General features: G+C 35.7%; 2 protein-coding genes across 2 annotated transcripts; one reads left to right on the forward strand and one right to left on the reverse strand.

The window, feature by feature from the left end:
- Positions 1-612: 612 nt before the first annotated feature.
- On the reverse strand, positions 613-4,482 carry LOC120260474 (syntaxin-71-like). The gene is made up of 9 exons (XM_039267956.1): positions 4,238-4,482; positions 4,039-4,164; positions 3,127-3,292; positions 2,228-2,313; positions 1,625-1,693; positions 1,507-1,551; positions 1,350-1,412; positions 1,164-1,240; positions 613-821 (listed from the first exon to the last, which is right to left on the reverse strand). The coding sequence occupies exons 1-9, from the start codon at positions 4,397-4,399 to the stop codon at positions 806-808; spliced, it is 810 nt and encodes a 269-aa protein (XP_039123890.1). The 5' UTR covers positions 4,400-4,482; the 3' UTR covers positions 613-805.
- Positions 4,483-8,968: 4,486 nt separating this feature from the next.
- On the forward strand, positions 8,969-10,807 carry LOC120262152 (transcription factor MYB87-like). Its single transcript, XM_039270222.1, has 3 exons — positions 8,969-9,330; positions 9,961-10,090; positions 10,206-10,807. The coding sequence occupies exons 1-3, from the start codon at positions 9,195-9,197 to the stop codon at positions 10,645-10,647; spliced, it is 708 nt and encodes a 235-aa protein (XP_039126156.1). The 5' UTR covers positions 8,969-9,194; the 3' UTR covers positions 10,648-10,807.
- The last annotated feature ends 6,293 nt before the right edge of the window (positions 10,808-17,100 follow it).

The following is a 17,100-nucleotide window of genomic DNA, read 5'->3' on the forward strand; positions in this document are numbered from 1 at the left end:
ATTTGCAGGGAATCAAATTCTCATGTTTTGGGTGAATGACATGGGAACCTGATTCCCACTCAATGAAATAGTATTCTGATATGTTCCATTTTGTTCTGTAAGAAAAATGACCTTATATCTATCTATTTTACAATCTCCTCTCTTTTTGTACCTTATTGCAATTTACAATGTTCCTACATCTTGCCATCCTAACTTTCTCTAACTTATTAAAGTCTATATTTCCTTTTATCTTATCATGCCTCTCTTCCATATCACTATAGTTCAAGCTCATCTTTCTCCATACACTTCACTATCTATCCTCTATCAACCATCCCATCACAATATTTCTTTGCCTCAAACGTAATTGACCTTTTCATCTCCATTACCACAGAAGTTTTTCAAGCCATTTTTTTTTAATTAATTTCCACATTTAATTAAAATCAAATTTATCTAAGATAATTTTGTGTTAGTATTCATAAGAATCATAACATTACCTATCCTTCCCTTTCATTTGTGCTATGGTTTATTTTGTCCTTAACCTTAACCATCATCCAGAATGTAAACACTCATGTATCATCAATACAAATAGCAAGCAGTCCAGATCACATAATTATAAATTAGCAAAAGTCATCAGAAGCAGCAAACATGAATTTCAAAATATATTTCTAAAAGATCTTAGCAAAGTAAATTGGTGCACATCGGTTTAAAGGAAAATGAGTTACAAATCAAAACCATAAGGTAACAGGAATGTCGAGTGTTGATGTACAAGGAGGCAGAACAGCATCCAGATGCAAAGTTCACACAAATGAGCAAAAACTCAAGCTGCTTACTTCTTCAATACACTGTTCAAGGGGAAAGAATTCAGAATAATCCAGATGTAAAATAAAAACCAATTATATTTAAAAAACTGGTCAAGAAAAATAAAATTTGATGGCAGTGCTGCAAATTCAATCATATACATCAGCATTAGTAGACTGTATAAAAAGGTTGCGAAGAATAGTTTAGGTATCATCAGACAGAATACATAAGTGGTTACAGGATAAGAAAGTGCAAGAAAAGGCTTGAGGAGAAGACATAAAATTAGACATCCATCATTCATTACGAACAAAGAAAAAATTTGGTCAAAGACAGGCTCAACACATTAAGATTAAAGAAATATAAGAAAATCTAAGGCAAGAACTTACTTATACAGATAAGCGGCAATTCCCAGAATAATGCATAGCAAGATAATATCAATACAGAAGTTCCGACTGGATCTCAACTGAAATGTGAAAAAGAAGTATACATCATTACTCAACATGGTTGCAAGGATGGCTTATGTACAGTCAGTTTGATCTATTAAATTAAAAAGAAAATACAAAATCAAGTACCTGATTGACAGTTTCCTTGAGCCTCACATTAGTATTCTTCAGATCCGATGTGGCCTTGTCAACCTGCAATTAAAAAAATGGATTGATAACATTACATGACCTAGTTTCACATCTTTCATATATTTAAGATTCTAAGACAAAAGTAGTAGGACTTCACCTTGGTGTCAATTTCATCCATCAAAGGGACTTGCCTGTCCAACTCCTGCACAGTTATGGTGAAGGATATGTGTTCTTCAATTGCAATCTTGAAGAAGAAGTGAAAGTAAATGGCTAACCTCATTCATGTCATGAGCCATGTTCTTCAATGTATCCAGTCCTTCAGCAATAACATCCAAACCTTGATCCTGCAAATCCACCACGCAATTTTATGAAATTGAGACAATAGATTTTTATATTTTTTATTTCACAGAAATGGAGAAAAGTAGAATTACGCCATTATTTGATTTGTCACTAGAATATCTGACTGTTCACAAAATACAGTTCAAAGTTTGACATGTAAACATATAGTTATGTTTACAAAATTTATCAATTGGGAAACTTCCAATTCAAGCTAGAAAGATTTCCTGTTTGAAGGCTGAAAAATATGATTGGCTTGTAAATAAATTCCATAGTCAGTGCCAATTGATAAATATTTGTGACCACTCTAATGAACGCCAGCATGAAGCTCTAACTAAAATGATATAGTGGGTACTAGTAGCACTGTCATAGTTAATTGTTGCTAATCAGAATCCTGCAGGCTTTATTAATATGCGTGCTAAAAATTTATCTTTTACAAAGCAAACTTCAAGATGATGAGATATTTAATTGAAACAAACCAAACAAGATAGTTTCATATCACCACACAACAAATACTCGCAGGCCAGGTTATCAGAACTTGCCTGTTTCAATCTCCTCATCTCATATTCCTGCCTAAATTGACTGGATTCTTCAGTTTGATGAAAGTATTCACTCTCAAAATTTCCATCTGCAATTTGTTGAAGGAAGAAAAAGCTAAATATACCCAGGCATATTACATATACAAGTCTGAAGCAATGCTCAATGAAAATGTCGATTTACACAAGAGGAGTGGGTATGTAAGAAATGTAAGAAACTGTCTTAGCAGCAAAATAACATCAGAGCCAAAAGCAAAAGTCCCACAACCTAAAAAGTAAGTATTAAATCTGCAGATAGATAAAAATCAACTCTTTATGGGCCAAATATAGAACTGGAGTCAGGTCCAAACAGGGAATTCCTCAGAAATTTGAACCTTTGCTTTCTAAGTTTATAGAATGACTTGAACTCTCCACTATTTTACAAGATGTCTACATGGAATCCTCAGTAACTATTTGTCTCAAACTACAAATTTAAACAAGTGAAGAGCATTTGTCTACGAGTACTCTGTCAATAATTCCAAAAAGAAACTGAGCTATGAAAAGTATGCCTCCTTCTCTTTCACTTGATTTAGGACATTATAAATTTGGAGAAAGTAACTACAGATGATTGAATTATCAAGGATTTAGAAAGAAGAGGGCATTACAAATTTGGAGAGATCAACTACAGATGACTGAATTATCGAGCTGATTATCCAGCCAAAGGTGAAGAGATGTGAAGAACACATTATCCATGAGTGAGGACTGGAAAAATAGAACAGTAAATGAAGAGCAGAAGTTCTTCAGATGAGATGAGCAAATAAGCTATACTAGTAATGATAAATCTAGTTTCATAGCAAGCATACAGTTGATGAAAACATCACCCAGATTGCAAAAATGGAGCAAAACCAAGTTAAATAGGTCATCACCTGAAGTAGAATCAAATCTGATCTCCGTGCGAGATGCTGAAGCTGTCCAACCTCCTGCCTGTTTTGCTCCAGTAGCACTCCCATCAGGAATAGACTGAATTCTATCTGGTAAGGCAAGAACCAAGTCATTACGAGCTCCAAGTTCTTCCCCAGAAAGTCCTTTGACCTGCAACAATTTGCATCAACATTTAATAACATGAGAATGAAAAGCACAAGATGAATTACTCATTTCCCTTCACAGTTGCTCCAAAAACTACAACCAAAGAAATGATTGCATATACTAGTCATGAAGTCAAGCAAAACTTAGTCAAATAACTCACTATAAGAACCTAATGAAGTATTTTTAACTAATCTAGCAAATTTTGAAACAATGTGACCAAAAACTGAAGCAATTTTCAGTTGCATAATTTTCCGAGTACACATGCTGAAATTTGTCATTCCTTGAGGGGTGCATCTGTGTAAAATATGAAAGAAGAACTTCCACAATTGCATCCAATAAATGAAGTAACAAATGCAAGGTATAAGTCTACGATTTTTCACCCAATAATCAAATTTACAAAAGAAAAAAAAAACCTGCAATTCCAATTTATTTGCATCAAAGTTCAAAATAATCATCCAGAAAAACCCTTAGAGCACTGAATTAACAAGAACATTCTGCACATAAACCTATTGACACAGAAAAATTCCAAAAATTCACAATAAAAGCAGAGGAATCAGCAGGGATATTTCTCAAATAATTATAAACCCAAATCATAATGTCACATTATCTGAATCTAATTTCTTAAAAATCATCCAGAGAAACACTTAGATCTCTCAATAGCCACCTTAACATACATTGAAATCCAACCTCCTCGCAAGGGAAAAAATTCACAAAGTTCAAAACTTGATCGAGAAAAAGAAGACAAATCGAACCTTTTTAACAGCCAATCTCTGCAATTTGGGCACCTCCTCCATCAACCTAGCCTTAGTACGCCGGATCTCCGCATTCATCGCCACCGCCGCCGCCCGATTCTTCTCCAGCTTCGCCTTCTCCGATTTCTACACCAAAATCCCCCAAATCAAACCAATCGCCACATAATCAAGAGATCCAGATGAACATTCACAGTAATACCTCGAGGGCGGCTTCGATGTCAGCCTCGACGGAGGAATATAGCCGGGCAAAAGCATCGTCGCCGGCGACGTTGGCGGCATCCCCGCGTTGCTTATCGACGTCGTACTTGTCGTATTTCTTGCAGATCGCGTCAACGCGCGTGAGAATATCGATCACACTCATCTTCGATTCCTCTTCTTCTTCTTCTTCTTCTCGCTCTCTCTCTCGCCCTCTCTTCCTGTTAGCGAAGGATTCCGCAAAAGAGAAAAAAAAAAGAAGAGTTATTTATTTATTTATTTCATAATTGAGAATTTTATCTTAATAATTTAAAGCGGTGAAATTAGTGTAGAAATAGAATTTTATTTATTGATTTATTTATTTATTTATTTATTATGGTGGTTTGCAGGTATGTATTTTCTATTATTTTAACCCTTTACAGTGCAACGGTTGCTATAAAAAATCAAGGAACCTTTTTTTGTCTCAGTATATTGTTCCTGTATGCATTGATAAATTATGAAAAATATGTTTAAATTTATACACTTTATTTTATCAAAAGAAAATAAGATTTTTATATAAGTTATCATAATTATTTTTATAATATGGAGACAGGAGGGCACCACTTGCGCATCCATTAAATACTTAATTATATTTTTTATAAAGAAATTATGTATAATAAATATAAAGCTAAATAAAAATAATGAGAAATTGTTTTATTTTATGGGCTGTTTTATTTCTTGATCATTTTAGTCTTTAAAATAAAAAAACCCTTCCACAAAGTATGAGTAATGTTATATAGAGCGAAGAAATCCACACGAACCAGCTACATATATGATGTGGCTGGTGACGTGGATTTTTTTTTAATTAATAAAAAAATTGATAAAGTAAAACTAGGGCACAGGTCGGCCCTAGTTTGTGTCTCTCTCTCTTGTGGCCACCGCTTCCCTCCCCCGCGATCAGCCGCCGTCTCTCTCGTTTGGCTTTGAAGAGAAACTAGGGCATAGGTCGGTAGTGGACAAGAGAGAGAGTGGTGGTCGGATCGGTGGTGCACGAAAAGCTAGGGCACGAGATTGGTAGTGTACGAGAAGCGGGGGCCGGGAGCGGGGGCCGGGAAGCAAATGCCGGGAGCGAGGGCCGGGAGTGGGGAAGGGAAGTGACAAGAGAGAGAGAGCCACATAAGAGAGAGACAGACTCACGTGTTTACTTTATAAAAAAAAATTAATTAAATAAAAAAAAATTTCCACCAGCCACATCAGTTGTGTGGCTGTTCGTGTGGTTTCTTCGCTTTATATAGCATTACTCACAAATAATACCTTCAGAAAAGAAATAACACCTCTTTAATATTAGCTATTCATTAATTATGATTTTTAAAATTTTTCATGTGCATCTAAGGGCCTGTTTGGTAAGAGGGAAAGTAACAACTTTCCCTGGAAAGTTAAGGTTGTGAAACGTTTTCACCTGTTTGGTTGAAAAATAAACTATGTAAAGTAACGGTCAACTTGTAATTACTTTCCTTTGACCAGGGAAAAGGATTCACAGGGTGTGAAACGGATTACATCATGGCAAATTATGAGACATAAAATTCCAATGTTACCCCTTTATAAAATAAAAATTCTTCCCTTTGTCATGTCTTCCTTTTAAGAACCCTAGCTATAGTGGAGAACTCCTCTACCACTTTTTCTTTTTCAAAACCCTAGGACAAGATCTCTATCGTTAAGTCCTATAATTTTTTGTATTTTTTTTTAAGAATTCATATGGGAAGCTTATTTCGTGAATTATCAAGTTCCGGTAATAAAATTTCTCATAATAGAATAGTATAAGTTAAATACCTACTTTTTACCTGGTATATAAGCAACTTTCTTAATTTATTTATATATAAACCATTGATTAATGTGAAAATTAAACATGTATTTAAAGTATGGTTTTATTTTATTTTATTATTATTAAAGGGTAAAATTGAGAATAATCATAACTTTGCATGAAAAACTTATTCATACCATACAAATGAATTCATTTTGCATATATTTCAATTACAATATTTCAAGTGCATACCAAACACTATAATGTTACTTTACAGGGAAAGTAAATGCAGGGAAAAATTTTGCAAGGAAATACTTTACAAGGGAAGTGTTTCCCTGCAAAGTACCAAATGGGCTATAAGTCTAAAAACTTATGCAAGTTTTTAAATTAAGTATTTATTTTTTTATTTAATATATGCACTAGATAGAAAGTTTTTTTTTTATTTTTTTATTTTTTTTTTTTTGTATTTTTTTATGAATATGAACAAGCCATGTCAAGTGACATGCATAGTGCAACCTAGTGCAAGTAAATCAACGTAGAGTTACTATCTTTTAACATACTTGTGACATCTTCCTATCTGAACTGAGGTTCAAACTTATACTAAACCTAGTGCAAGTAAATCAAAAAATTATTTGGGTTTAAATGAAAGTTGAAGTATATGATTGGTAATGAATAAAATTATTATCTTATTTGTAAATATATACCTAAAATTAAAGATTTTATGGAGACAAAAACTAATCATAGAATATACTTGCTATTTTAATTTTTTTTTTTTCCAAAACATCCTCTAAATATATACCTTGTTGTCATAATGTATTTCAAGTCCAACCTTTTCACATTAAATAAAGGTTTAGTACACATTTTTCATGGATGTTTTTAATTCAAAAATTTCTCTCTTTAAATAATTTTTTTCTTTGTTTCTTTTGCTCTTGGAAAACCTCTTTACTTTTACTTTTTTTCAAATCATGAGTCTATTTTTTTTTAAAAATAGATAAACCACTAATTCATTGCAAAACGGAAAATAAAAGTACAAAAAAAAATTAAAAAAAAAAAAAAACAAAAGGACAACAGAAACCAATCACCAGAGATGAGCACGAAAAAAGATAACAACCAAAACAAAATAGTGGAAACGTAAGGAGATCACCAACAACCTGAAAAATAAAGCTGAAGGATTATAACAATTACGGAGGCACCAATAGAAGGAATACATTTGGCTTGCTTGATCAAAGGATCGACTCCTCAAAATGAGGTCTGGCCGAGTTTAGGACTGCATTGATCCAAGCAATGAGAAAAAGATCAATCTTACAGATAATGGCATACACATCTATAGCTACAGAAATAAAAATGCGATTATTGTGTTCAACCTAAATAGCCTAACAAATGGCCTTGATAAGAAGAGGTCACCTTGATCCTTAAACTTGCACTCTTGTGCCCACGCCACTAATCGGCATTTGGGTTTTGAAAGATCCGCACCACTCTAGAGGAAGTCACGCTAGACCCTATCTATGTTCCGACGCACCTAGAAAAGTAACTCAAATACTGACATCCAGGGCAAAGCAGAAAGCACAATGTTGATCAAAATGATACGGCCCCCAGGTGAGAGATAATGATTTTTCCAAGCCTCAAGGCGATTGCTAATAGAGATAGTAAACTTATGTCAATCTTGCTTGCAGGGTCGTTTCCCAGAGATTAATGGGATACCCAGATAGGTGACGGGGAGCCGATTCATGGAATAGTTCAGTGTAAGAGCATCACTCTCTGGAGGGAACATACCTGGAGTTGTCGAGTATAAGCAGGTTTTCTGGAAGTTGACCGCCAACCCCGAAATCCCTTCGAAGAAGGATTAATTTGAAGATTCTAAGATCTTCGGGTCCCCCAATCATGAGTAGCAAAAGAGTAAGGGAGAGAGTGGCACATATGGTCGTGCATGCCAAGTGGGACCCCTACAAGCACACCAAAGGACAAGGTGTGAAAGCACATACGCTAAGAGCATTGGTGACTAGGATAAAAGAGTAAGGGAGAGAGTGGGTCGCCTTGTCGGAATCCACATATCGGATGTAACTAGATGGCAAACCATTGATGAGGAAGTTAGCCTTGGAAGTTTCCAGAATAGATTAATGGATCAAGGAAATCCATTTGGAACCGAAAACGTCTGGCGACGAGAATATTAAAGAAAAAACCCCAGTCCACCATGTCAAAAGTTTTCGAAAAATCTACCTTAAGGATATGGCCATTCAATTTTCCCTTTTGGATGCTGAAGATCAACTCTTCCGTCGTGACAATGTTATATGCAATACTATGACCTTTAATGAAAGCGGACTGGACGTTGTCGACCAAAGGAGTTGATCACCAGACTTAGCTGCGGATAGCCAGAATCTCACTAATGATTTTCAGGGGGGACGACATTGATCTGATAGTGCAAAAGTCCCCGATTTCAGCAGCCCCACTTTTTTTGGGGATGAAAACGATGTTCGCCCAATTAACGTGTTTTAAATTCAATTCTTGTATGTCTAGTACTACACTGAGATATGAAAACAATTAATTATAAACACTATAAATTGAATATAAAAAAAATTGATGTGAAGTGCAAACTGATTACTTCATTAGAGGCACACAAGAAGTTATCTTCATTCTTTGTCGGCAAGAGAAAGTTAAAGCGAATTAAATCTACTAAATGTCTTCCCAAAATAGACGCTTCCATTAAAAAACATTCCAATGAATACAACTAATACAAATGGAGAACAGCTTGTCAATTATGTAACTCTTTGACTGGTAAATTGTACAAAGCCAGCCATTAACCAAATTTGTCTTCAAGGCAATGAGAGACCAAGTCATCAAACTGTGGAAATTGAAGACAACTATAAGGCATCCATGAAGCCAAGACCATTTCTTTTTTCCATATATTATTTTGGTTATGCGAAAGAGATAGGTATACAAAGATGGTGGGGAAAAGAGGCAAATAGAAAGAAAGGATTCAAAGGAATGAAAAAACTATCTCTTGGCTTCACTTTCATGGCTTTTATAAACTCTAGCCATCTTCTTCATGTCCTCTTTCTAATTAAGTATCAAACACCGGAAAGCTCCTTGACAGTACCTTCCCGTATGCTTTCTTATATATATATATATTGCATAATCTATATATATGCCTAGTTCTCTAGTTCTTTTTGTGCACTTGTGAAGGATGGGGAAAGCTCCATGCTGTGATAAAACAAAAGTTAGGAGAGGGCCTTGGTCTCCAGAGGAAGACATACTTCTTATAAACTTTGCTCAGAAGCATGGCACTGGTGGTAATTGGATGACTTTGCCACAGAAAGCAGGTGTGTTTGCTTTTTCTTTTGTTTTTCTTAGTTTAGAACTTGTTTACCCTGTGGCCATTGTTCAGAAGAATGGTTTAATTTCGATATATATATATATATATATTGATTCATTTTTCTCATTTTTAGTGTGTTTCATTTTGTTTGTGTATGCCTTGCTTTTTGTTCTACTTCTTTTAAGCATTAATTTCATGATATAATTAAATCTAGAAAGAAATTAAGGTAAAACAAAGCAACTTGCACATATATAGATTGAATGTCTAAGTTCTTCAGTATCAAAACTTTATTTTCCATGATGGTATATATCTTGTTCCATTCCCATATCATGCTTTAATTTTGTTTATGAACTTCTTCTTCTTCTTAAATCTTCTTCTTTTTCTTCTGATCTTCTTCATGATGGGAATCTAGCTAGCAAGCAATAGAAACAAGGCAATTCTCACATGGATTGGATATATATATGCCTAAGTTCTTCAGTATCAAAAACTTCAACTTCTTTATGATATCATGCTCCATTAGTGGCCTTATCTCTAGTTATTTTGCTTATGAATAACACCTTCTTCTTAATTCTTCCTTTCTTGAAAGCATTGTATGCTATAATTCTAACATCTTGACAAATATATCTTGCTTATTCAGGGCTTCGACGATGTGGCAAGAGCTGTCGATTACGGTGGATGAACTACCTCAGACCTGACATCAAGCACGGAGGTTACACTGAAGAGGAAGGCTACATCATTTCCACTCTCTACAAGACCATTGGAAGCAAGTAATACATCTACATACATGTTTTTCACTCTTATATATATATATATATATATACATACATATAATTAATTCCTCAATCTCTAAATCAAGTTTTTGTTTACATATATGTATCATAGGTGGTCTATCATTGCTTCTCATCTTCCAGGAAGAACAGACAATGATGTAAAGAACTACTGGAACACAAAACTAAAGAAGAAGGTGACAACAATTGCAGAAGATACAGAAGCCTCTCAAACTCCAACTCCAGCCATTGATCATAGTATTGATCAATCCAAGACCTTTATCTCAGAACTCCTCAATGATCTCAATGAAGTCTCCTCTAAATCCTCTCCTGGCCAAGAGAGTAGCAACATTAACATTCCTGACTGGTTTGCATATGAAAATGGAGAGATGAATACATTGTTGTGGGAGTTGGGGTTTGCAAGTTCTAGTGATACTTCCATGCAAGAGATTGGAGATCATATTGGTGGTGATTCAAGCATGGCAAGCATTGGTAGTTTGTGGTCTTTTTCTGAGACCATGCCACAAAGTAGTGCTACTAATGAGTTATATATATGACTTATAGCTAGCATGAGACGTTGATTATAATTATCAAGGAAAGAAATGAAGGAATGGAAACTTCTTTTATTACTTGATTTTGTGTTGGAGCTTGTCAATTAATGGGTAGAGATATAGATAGAATTTAAGGAAAGATAGTAATGAATTGTTCTAGCCTTTTAAGTATGTACGTTTATATATATAATAACCAGTATGGTAAAAATGTATAGATCAAATTAAAATATATATGTTTCCCTCATCTTTGGTGAGATTTCTGTATTCCAGTCTGTGACTGTTTATCTTCACTACTAGTTATCTCTATTTGTTATACCCTTTCTACTCTCTATTAATAAATCAGTGGTTACTTTATTTAAATATATATATATATGGTAGAATAAGGAGTGTTGAACAAAAATATTTTCATTTATTAATTTATTTAAAATTCGATGATTATCTCGTAAATATTATGCAGTTTACCAATGTTATATAGGAAAGTTTTTCATTATGTATTCTAAAAAACTCATATTATAATTCTTAAAACAAACTATATATTATAAGTAAACAGTAAAATCAATATCAATGATAAACAGAGACATTATATAAATTTAAAAAAATAGAAGAGAAACCATTATACAAGACAAGAGTACTAGAGATGCATGGGAGGGCACTTATCATTGACTCAAGGTTTTGACAGAATTTATTAATTGCTACTCTTACCCAACCTGTAAAAATTCACATTTGGTATGCCAACAAATGTTTGTTTGTTTATTCTCTAATTCAACTGACTTGATAGTACCCGTTTTTGGAACGTTTAGTGATTGATTATTTATAATTATTTTTTAATTATTAGTTTTTGATGAAGCACTAAACTAGCAAAGTTGATGCATTAAACTCATTGTGCATGAAAAAATCTATGCATATTTCATTTGAATATTTACTGTAATCACTTGATGTGCCTAAATGACTAATTAAGTTTGTCCTTTAAATAAATAACTCAGTATCTTCTAAGGATTGATGAACATCTAACATATTTCTTAGGAATTTTTTCTATGATTTGATTTTTTTAACAAGTTCAATTTTATTTTAGTGAATGATGATCTCATCTCATACTTGCTTTTCTTTTCCAATAATCATATTGTGATTTAATCATAGTCGTATTATTGATTAATTTCATTCTATATATCCATTATGCATATATATTGTAAATGATAATAATCACACATATAACCCTACATATACTAAAATTAATTGCTTCTTTACTATTATCATATTTGTCTTATAATTATTTTGCATACGTGCCAAATGGATAAATAACTTTATTTTGAGTGTCGTGCTTGCCTGTCAATATGAGAGACTTTGAGTGTAAGCTAATTATAAAGGAAATTAAAAAAAAGGAAATTAAAAAAGATATATATTTTTCAAAAAATATTATAGATCGGAGAAAATTTTCTATATATTAGTAATTATTAATTTTAACATATTTAAAATATATTTAAATAATTAATTTATATAAATAACATTAATCGGATAAATTGGTTTAATTGAAGGAAATTTTTAAATGAAAGGAGTATCCATCCATATTGACTTCTATTATAATTCAGCTCCTAATCAATTTGAAGATTGTTTATTTTTTCTAAGCTGAGCACAACCAAAACCAAACTTGGTGCAAATTCAACCCCTTCCTTAATAAAACAGAGAGAACTCAAGAGACCATCTACCATGGCCAGCTAGCCTATTAGTTGCAGTGTTTTAATATCTAGGGATCAACTCCAATTTAGGCAAACCATTAATAATAAAATGAAGAAGGATTTTGAATTTTTGACTTGTATCTCATTGATCATTTGCCATCAATATATATACAACAGATTTACATTGAAAGGCTGAAAGTTAGGAAGAAAAATTACAGGATGTAATCTAGGAAAGTTGATAACGTTGTCTAAAATAAAAGAAACAAAATAGGAAAATTAATTTATGTTACAAAACCCATATGAATCGTTTAACACCCCCCCTCAAGTTGGAGTGGGATTGGAAATGTCGATCACGCCCAACTTGGGAAGGAAACGACTGATGTTATCACCGCCGAGTGGTTTGGTGAAGATGTCTACAAGTTGATCGAAGGAGCGTATGTAAGAGGGAGAGATGAGGCCGGAGAGTATTTTTTCACGAACGAAGTGGCAATCTATTTCAATGTGTTTGGTACATTCATGAAAAACTGGATTATGAGCGATGTGAAGAGCTGCCTGATTGTCACAATATACTGGAATCGACGTGCGGGGTGGAAAACCGAGATCAAGTAGGAGTGCATGGAGCCACTGGAGTTCAGATGTAAGAGCGGCAAGCGAACGATATTCAGCTTCCGCAGAGGATCGAGAGACGGTTGGTTGCTTTTTTGTTTTCCATGAGATTGGACAAGAGCCAAGCATAGTTAGATAACCAGTGGTAGAACGTCGCGTAATAGGACATCCTGCCCAATCTGAGTTGGAGAAACCCACGAGTTGTAAGCAACTCGTGGCAGGGAGGAAAAGACCCTTCCCAACTGAACCTTTTAGATAACGTAGGACTTTGTGAGCCGCGTCCAGATGTGATGAGTGGGGATTTTGCATGAATTGACTAAGTGTGTTCACTGCAAATTGGATATCCGGACGAGTGACCGTTAAATACAGGAGACGACCAATTAAGCGGCGATAAATGGCCGGATTAGGTAAGGGAGTGCCACTATTATTATGGAGGTTGAGGTTTTGATCGATTGGGAAAGAGGAAGGACGACAACCTAGCATACCAGAGTCAGTAAGGATGTCGAGGATATATTTCCGTTGACAGAGGAATAGGCCAGTTTTAGAGCGAGAAACCTCAATGCCGAGAAAATAATGAAGGCTACCAAGGTCTTTGATTGAGAAAGAACGAGCGAGAAAAAGTTTAGTTTTGGTAATTAGAGAGTCGTCGTTTCCAGTAACGATGATATCATCAACATAAACGAGAACGAAAACAGAGGAATGGCCAGAGGTATAGATAAAGAGACTATGGTCTGAGGCAGATTGACGAAAACCGTGAGAAATGAGAGTAGAGGATAGTTTATAGAACCATTGACGTGAGGCTTGTTTAAGACCATAAAGTGATTTTTGTAATTTACAAACCCGATTATCATGGGAATGAGAAAGACCAGGTGGTAATTGCATGTAAATTTCTTTGGTGAGATCACCTTGTAGAAAAGCATTATTGACGTCGAGTTGATGAATTGACCAATGTTGAACAGAAGCGATGGATAGGAGAACACGAACGGTGACAAGTTTTGCGACAGGGGCAAATGTTTCGTGGTAATCAATACCATCCTGTTGTGTGTATCCTTTCGCACATAAGCATGCTTTGTAACGCTCAATGGAGCCATCTGGAAGAAATTTGATTTTATATACCCATTTACAATCGATAGCTGTTTTACCAGGCGGTAAAGGACACAATGTCCAAGTGTTATTGGAAGAAAGAGCATGTAGTTCAGCAGCCATGGCATCACGCCACTCAGTAATTTTGGCTGCCTGAGAATATGTCCGAGGCTCACTATGGTCAAAAACTTTAGATAGAAAAATATGATGATGAGGACTGAGTGTGCGGAAGGATAAATAATCATGTAAGGGAAAGGATGAAGAAGAAGCAACGCCACATACATAGTCGCTTAGATGAGATGGTGGGCGACGATTACGTTGGGGGCGTTCATGTGAAATTTGAGTGACGGAGTCGGTAGGTGATGATACGGTGTCACCAAAAGGAGAGGCTCTACCCGATTGGGTAGTGGTGATGTCAGAAGAAACGATCATAGGTTCTTCATCGATTGGCATGATTGAGAGATCAACCGGACTAGTGGACTTGTGTTTGTCACGATATGAAAAAATATTTTCGTGAAATACGACATCTCGTGAGACATGAGTTTGTTGAGTGGAAGGATCGTAAATGCGATATCCCTTTTGACCATAAGGATATCCCACAAAAATGTGAGGTTTGGAGCGGGCGTCAAACTTATGATGGATGTGCATGTTTTTGGCAAAGCATAAACAACCAAAAACACGGAGGGAAGAATAAGATGGAATTTTTTTGAAAAGGATCTCATGAGGGGATTTGAAATTGAGAATTGGTGTTGGCATCTTATTGATGAGATAGGCTGCGGTGAGGATGCACTCGCCCCAGAATGACAGCGGAAGATTTGCTTGGAAGCGAAGGGCTCGTGCAACGTCAAGTAAATGACGATGTTTACGTTCCACAACTCCATTTTGTTGTGGTGTGAATATACAAGAGCGTTGGTGGATAATTCCACTGTTGTGAAACCATTGTTTGAATTTATTTGAGAGGAATTCCGTTCCATTGTCAGAACGTACAAATTGTATTTGGGGAATGAAAATACCACCATTACCGGTGTGAATATTTGATATTGGATATTTGAATTGACATTGGATTTGATTAACGAAGTGCATTGTCATATCAAAGGTTTGTGATTTATTATTCATTAAATAAACCCAAGTACATCTAGAGTAATCATCGATAATGGTAAGGAAGAAACGTGATCCATTCATAGACGGGATTGAAAATGGTCCCCAAATATCGAGATGAATTAATTCAAAACATCTGGTAGACCAAGAATTACTTAGAGGAAATGAATTACGAGATTGTTTTGCTTGAGGACAAACATCACAGATGAAACTTTTATTTGCAACAATATCGGGAAATTTTGCAGCTAGAAAATTTAATCTAGAGTTACAAGGATGTCCAAGGCGTGAATGCCATAGGTTGAAATTATTCACGGGTTGACAATAAAATGCTGAAATTGACGCGGGAGCAGCGTCCAAGTAGAAAAGGCCATGTAGCAGTTTACCCCGACCAATCTCCTTCTTCGTTAAACGGTCCTGAAACATACACCGTGTAGGAGAGAATATGATTTCACAAGTTAGTTGTTGCGTAAGTTGTGAGATTGATAGAAGATTGAATTTGAATGAAGGAATAAAGTAACAATCTTTGAGAATGAGTGTGGGAGAGCACTCAACAGTACCAATATGAGTGACGGTTACGAGTGAACCATCAGAAAGTTGTACAGATAGAGTTTTTGTTAATGGAATATATGAGGAAAATAAAGACAATGAATTGCAAATATGATTTGATGCACCGGAATCTATTATCCAACAAGGTGAGGATGAGAAAGAGAGAATAGTACCTACGAGGTTGGCTGAGTCGTTGCTGGACCCATCCTTGGCAAGCAATGCCATGAGTTTGTTGTATTGTCCTGGCGTAAGTTGATTGAATGAAGGAGAAGCAGAGTTTGACTTACCCCTGTTATCGGGTTTTCGCTGTTGCTTGTCAGGAAAACCATGGATTTGATAACAAGTCGCTTGGGTGTGGCCATGACGATTACAATGTTCGCAAAAAGGTCCTGGTCGCTTCCCGGGGGGACGATTGAATGGTGCTTGTGCCTTGGAGGTTTGGAGAGCAGCAGCTTCAACGGATGGGACGTTCTGGAGATTAAGCTCCTGCTGTTTTTCTTCTTGTCGGACGAGATTGTAGATGCGTTGGATGGACGGGAACGGTTCCATGAGTAGAATCTGGCTGCGCACCACCGAGTAATTGTCGTGGAGTCCTTGAAGGAATTCCATGGCTCGATCTTGATGTTGTTGATCGAGAACAGACTTAGCATTACCACAAATGCATGGTGTCACAGGAAGGATACTGCTCAACTCATCCCAAAGTGATTTAAGTTGGGTAAAATAAAATGAAACCGTCATTCCCTCTTGTTTGAGGGCAGAGATAGAGTGCTTGAGTTGGTAAATTTTTGGTGCGTTTGACTGAGAAAAGCGCTCGTTGAGATCGTTCCATATTTGACTTGCGGTGTCAGCATACAAGATGCTAGGACGAATCTCGAGAGACGGAGTTAAGGATCCAACTCGCTAACAAGATCGCTAGAAGCGTCCCCCAATTGTCAATCAAGATCGCATCGGTCGGTTTTCGAGAGGGATCCATCGACTAATCCGAATTTACTCTTGGCTCGCACGCCAAAAGTCATAGCACGCACTCCGGGAGGCATGGTTATCTCTGGTGAGAAGGGGCTGGACAAGGATAGCTGTGGGATTGTCGGAGTGGTGGATCGATCACGGATCGAAAATGAAGCGAAAGAATGAGGAAGGCTCGAGTTGGAAATTCCGCGACCATGGTCGAAATCAATGATACCATAATAAAATGAAGAAGGATTTTGAATTTTTGACTTGTATCTCATTGATCATTTGCCATCAATATATATACAACAGATTTACATTGAAAGGCTGAAAGTTAGGAAGAAAGAAAGGCTGAAAGTTAGGAAGAAAAATTACAGGATGTAATCTAGGAAAGTTGATAACGTTGGCTAAAATAAAGGAAACAAAATAGGAAAATTAATTTATGTTACAAAACCCATATGAATCGTTTAACAATTAATGGTTATCTCTGGTGAGAAGGGGCTGGACA

The sequence above is a fragment of the Dioscorea cayenensis genome, chromosome 5, assembly GCF_009730915.1.
Source record: "Dioscorea cayenensis subsp. rotundata cultivar TDr96_F1 chromosome 5, TDr96_F1_v2_PseudoChromosome.rev07_lg8_w22 25.fasta, whole genome shotgun sequence".
Classification (NCBI taxonomy): Eukaryota; Viridiplantae; Streptophyta; class Magnoliopsida; order Dioscoreales; family Dioscoreaceae; genus Dioscorea; species Dioscorea cayenensis.

Bases quoted from the DNA above. Each gene is read 5' to 3' on its own strand.
- LOC120260474 (XM_039267956.1), bottom strand. From the start codon at position 4,399: ATGAGTGTGATCGATATTCTCACGCGCGTTGACGCGATCTGCAAGAAA. The intron at 4,165-4,237 runs GTATTACTGTGA...ATTTTGGTGTAG, and splicing joins ACATCGAAGCCGCCCTCGAG to AAATCGGAGAAGGCGAAGCT. The intron at 1,413-1,506 runs GTGAAGTCCTAC...TTTTAATTGCAG, and splicing joins TGGATGAAATTGACACCAAG to GTTGACAAGGCCACATCGGA.
- LOC120262152 (XM_039270222.1), top strand. From the start codon at position 9,195: ATGGGGAAAGCTCCATGCTGTGATAAAACAAAAGTTAGGAGAGGGCCT. The intron at 9,331-9,960 runs GTGTGTTTGCTT...TTGCTTATTCAG, and splicing joins GACTTTGCCACAGAAAGCAG to GGCTTCGACGATGTGGCAAG. The intron at 10,091-10,205 runs GTAATACATCTA...TATGTATCATAG, and splicing joins TACAAGACCATTGGAAGCAA to GTGGTCTATCATTGCTTCTC.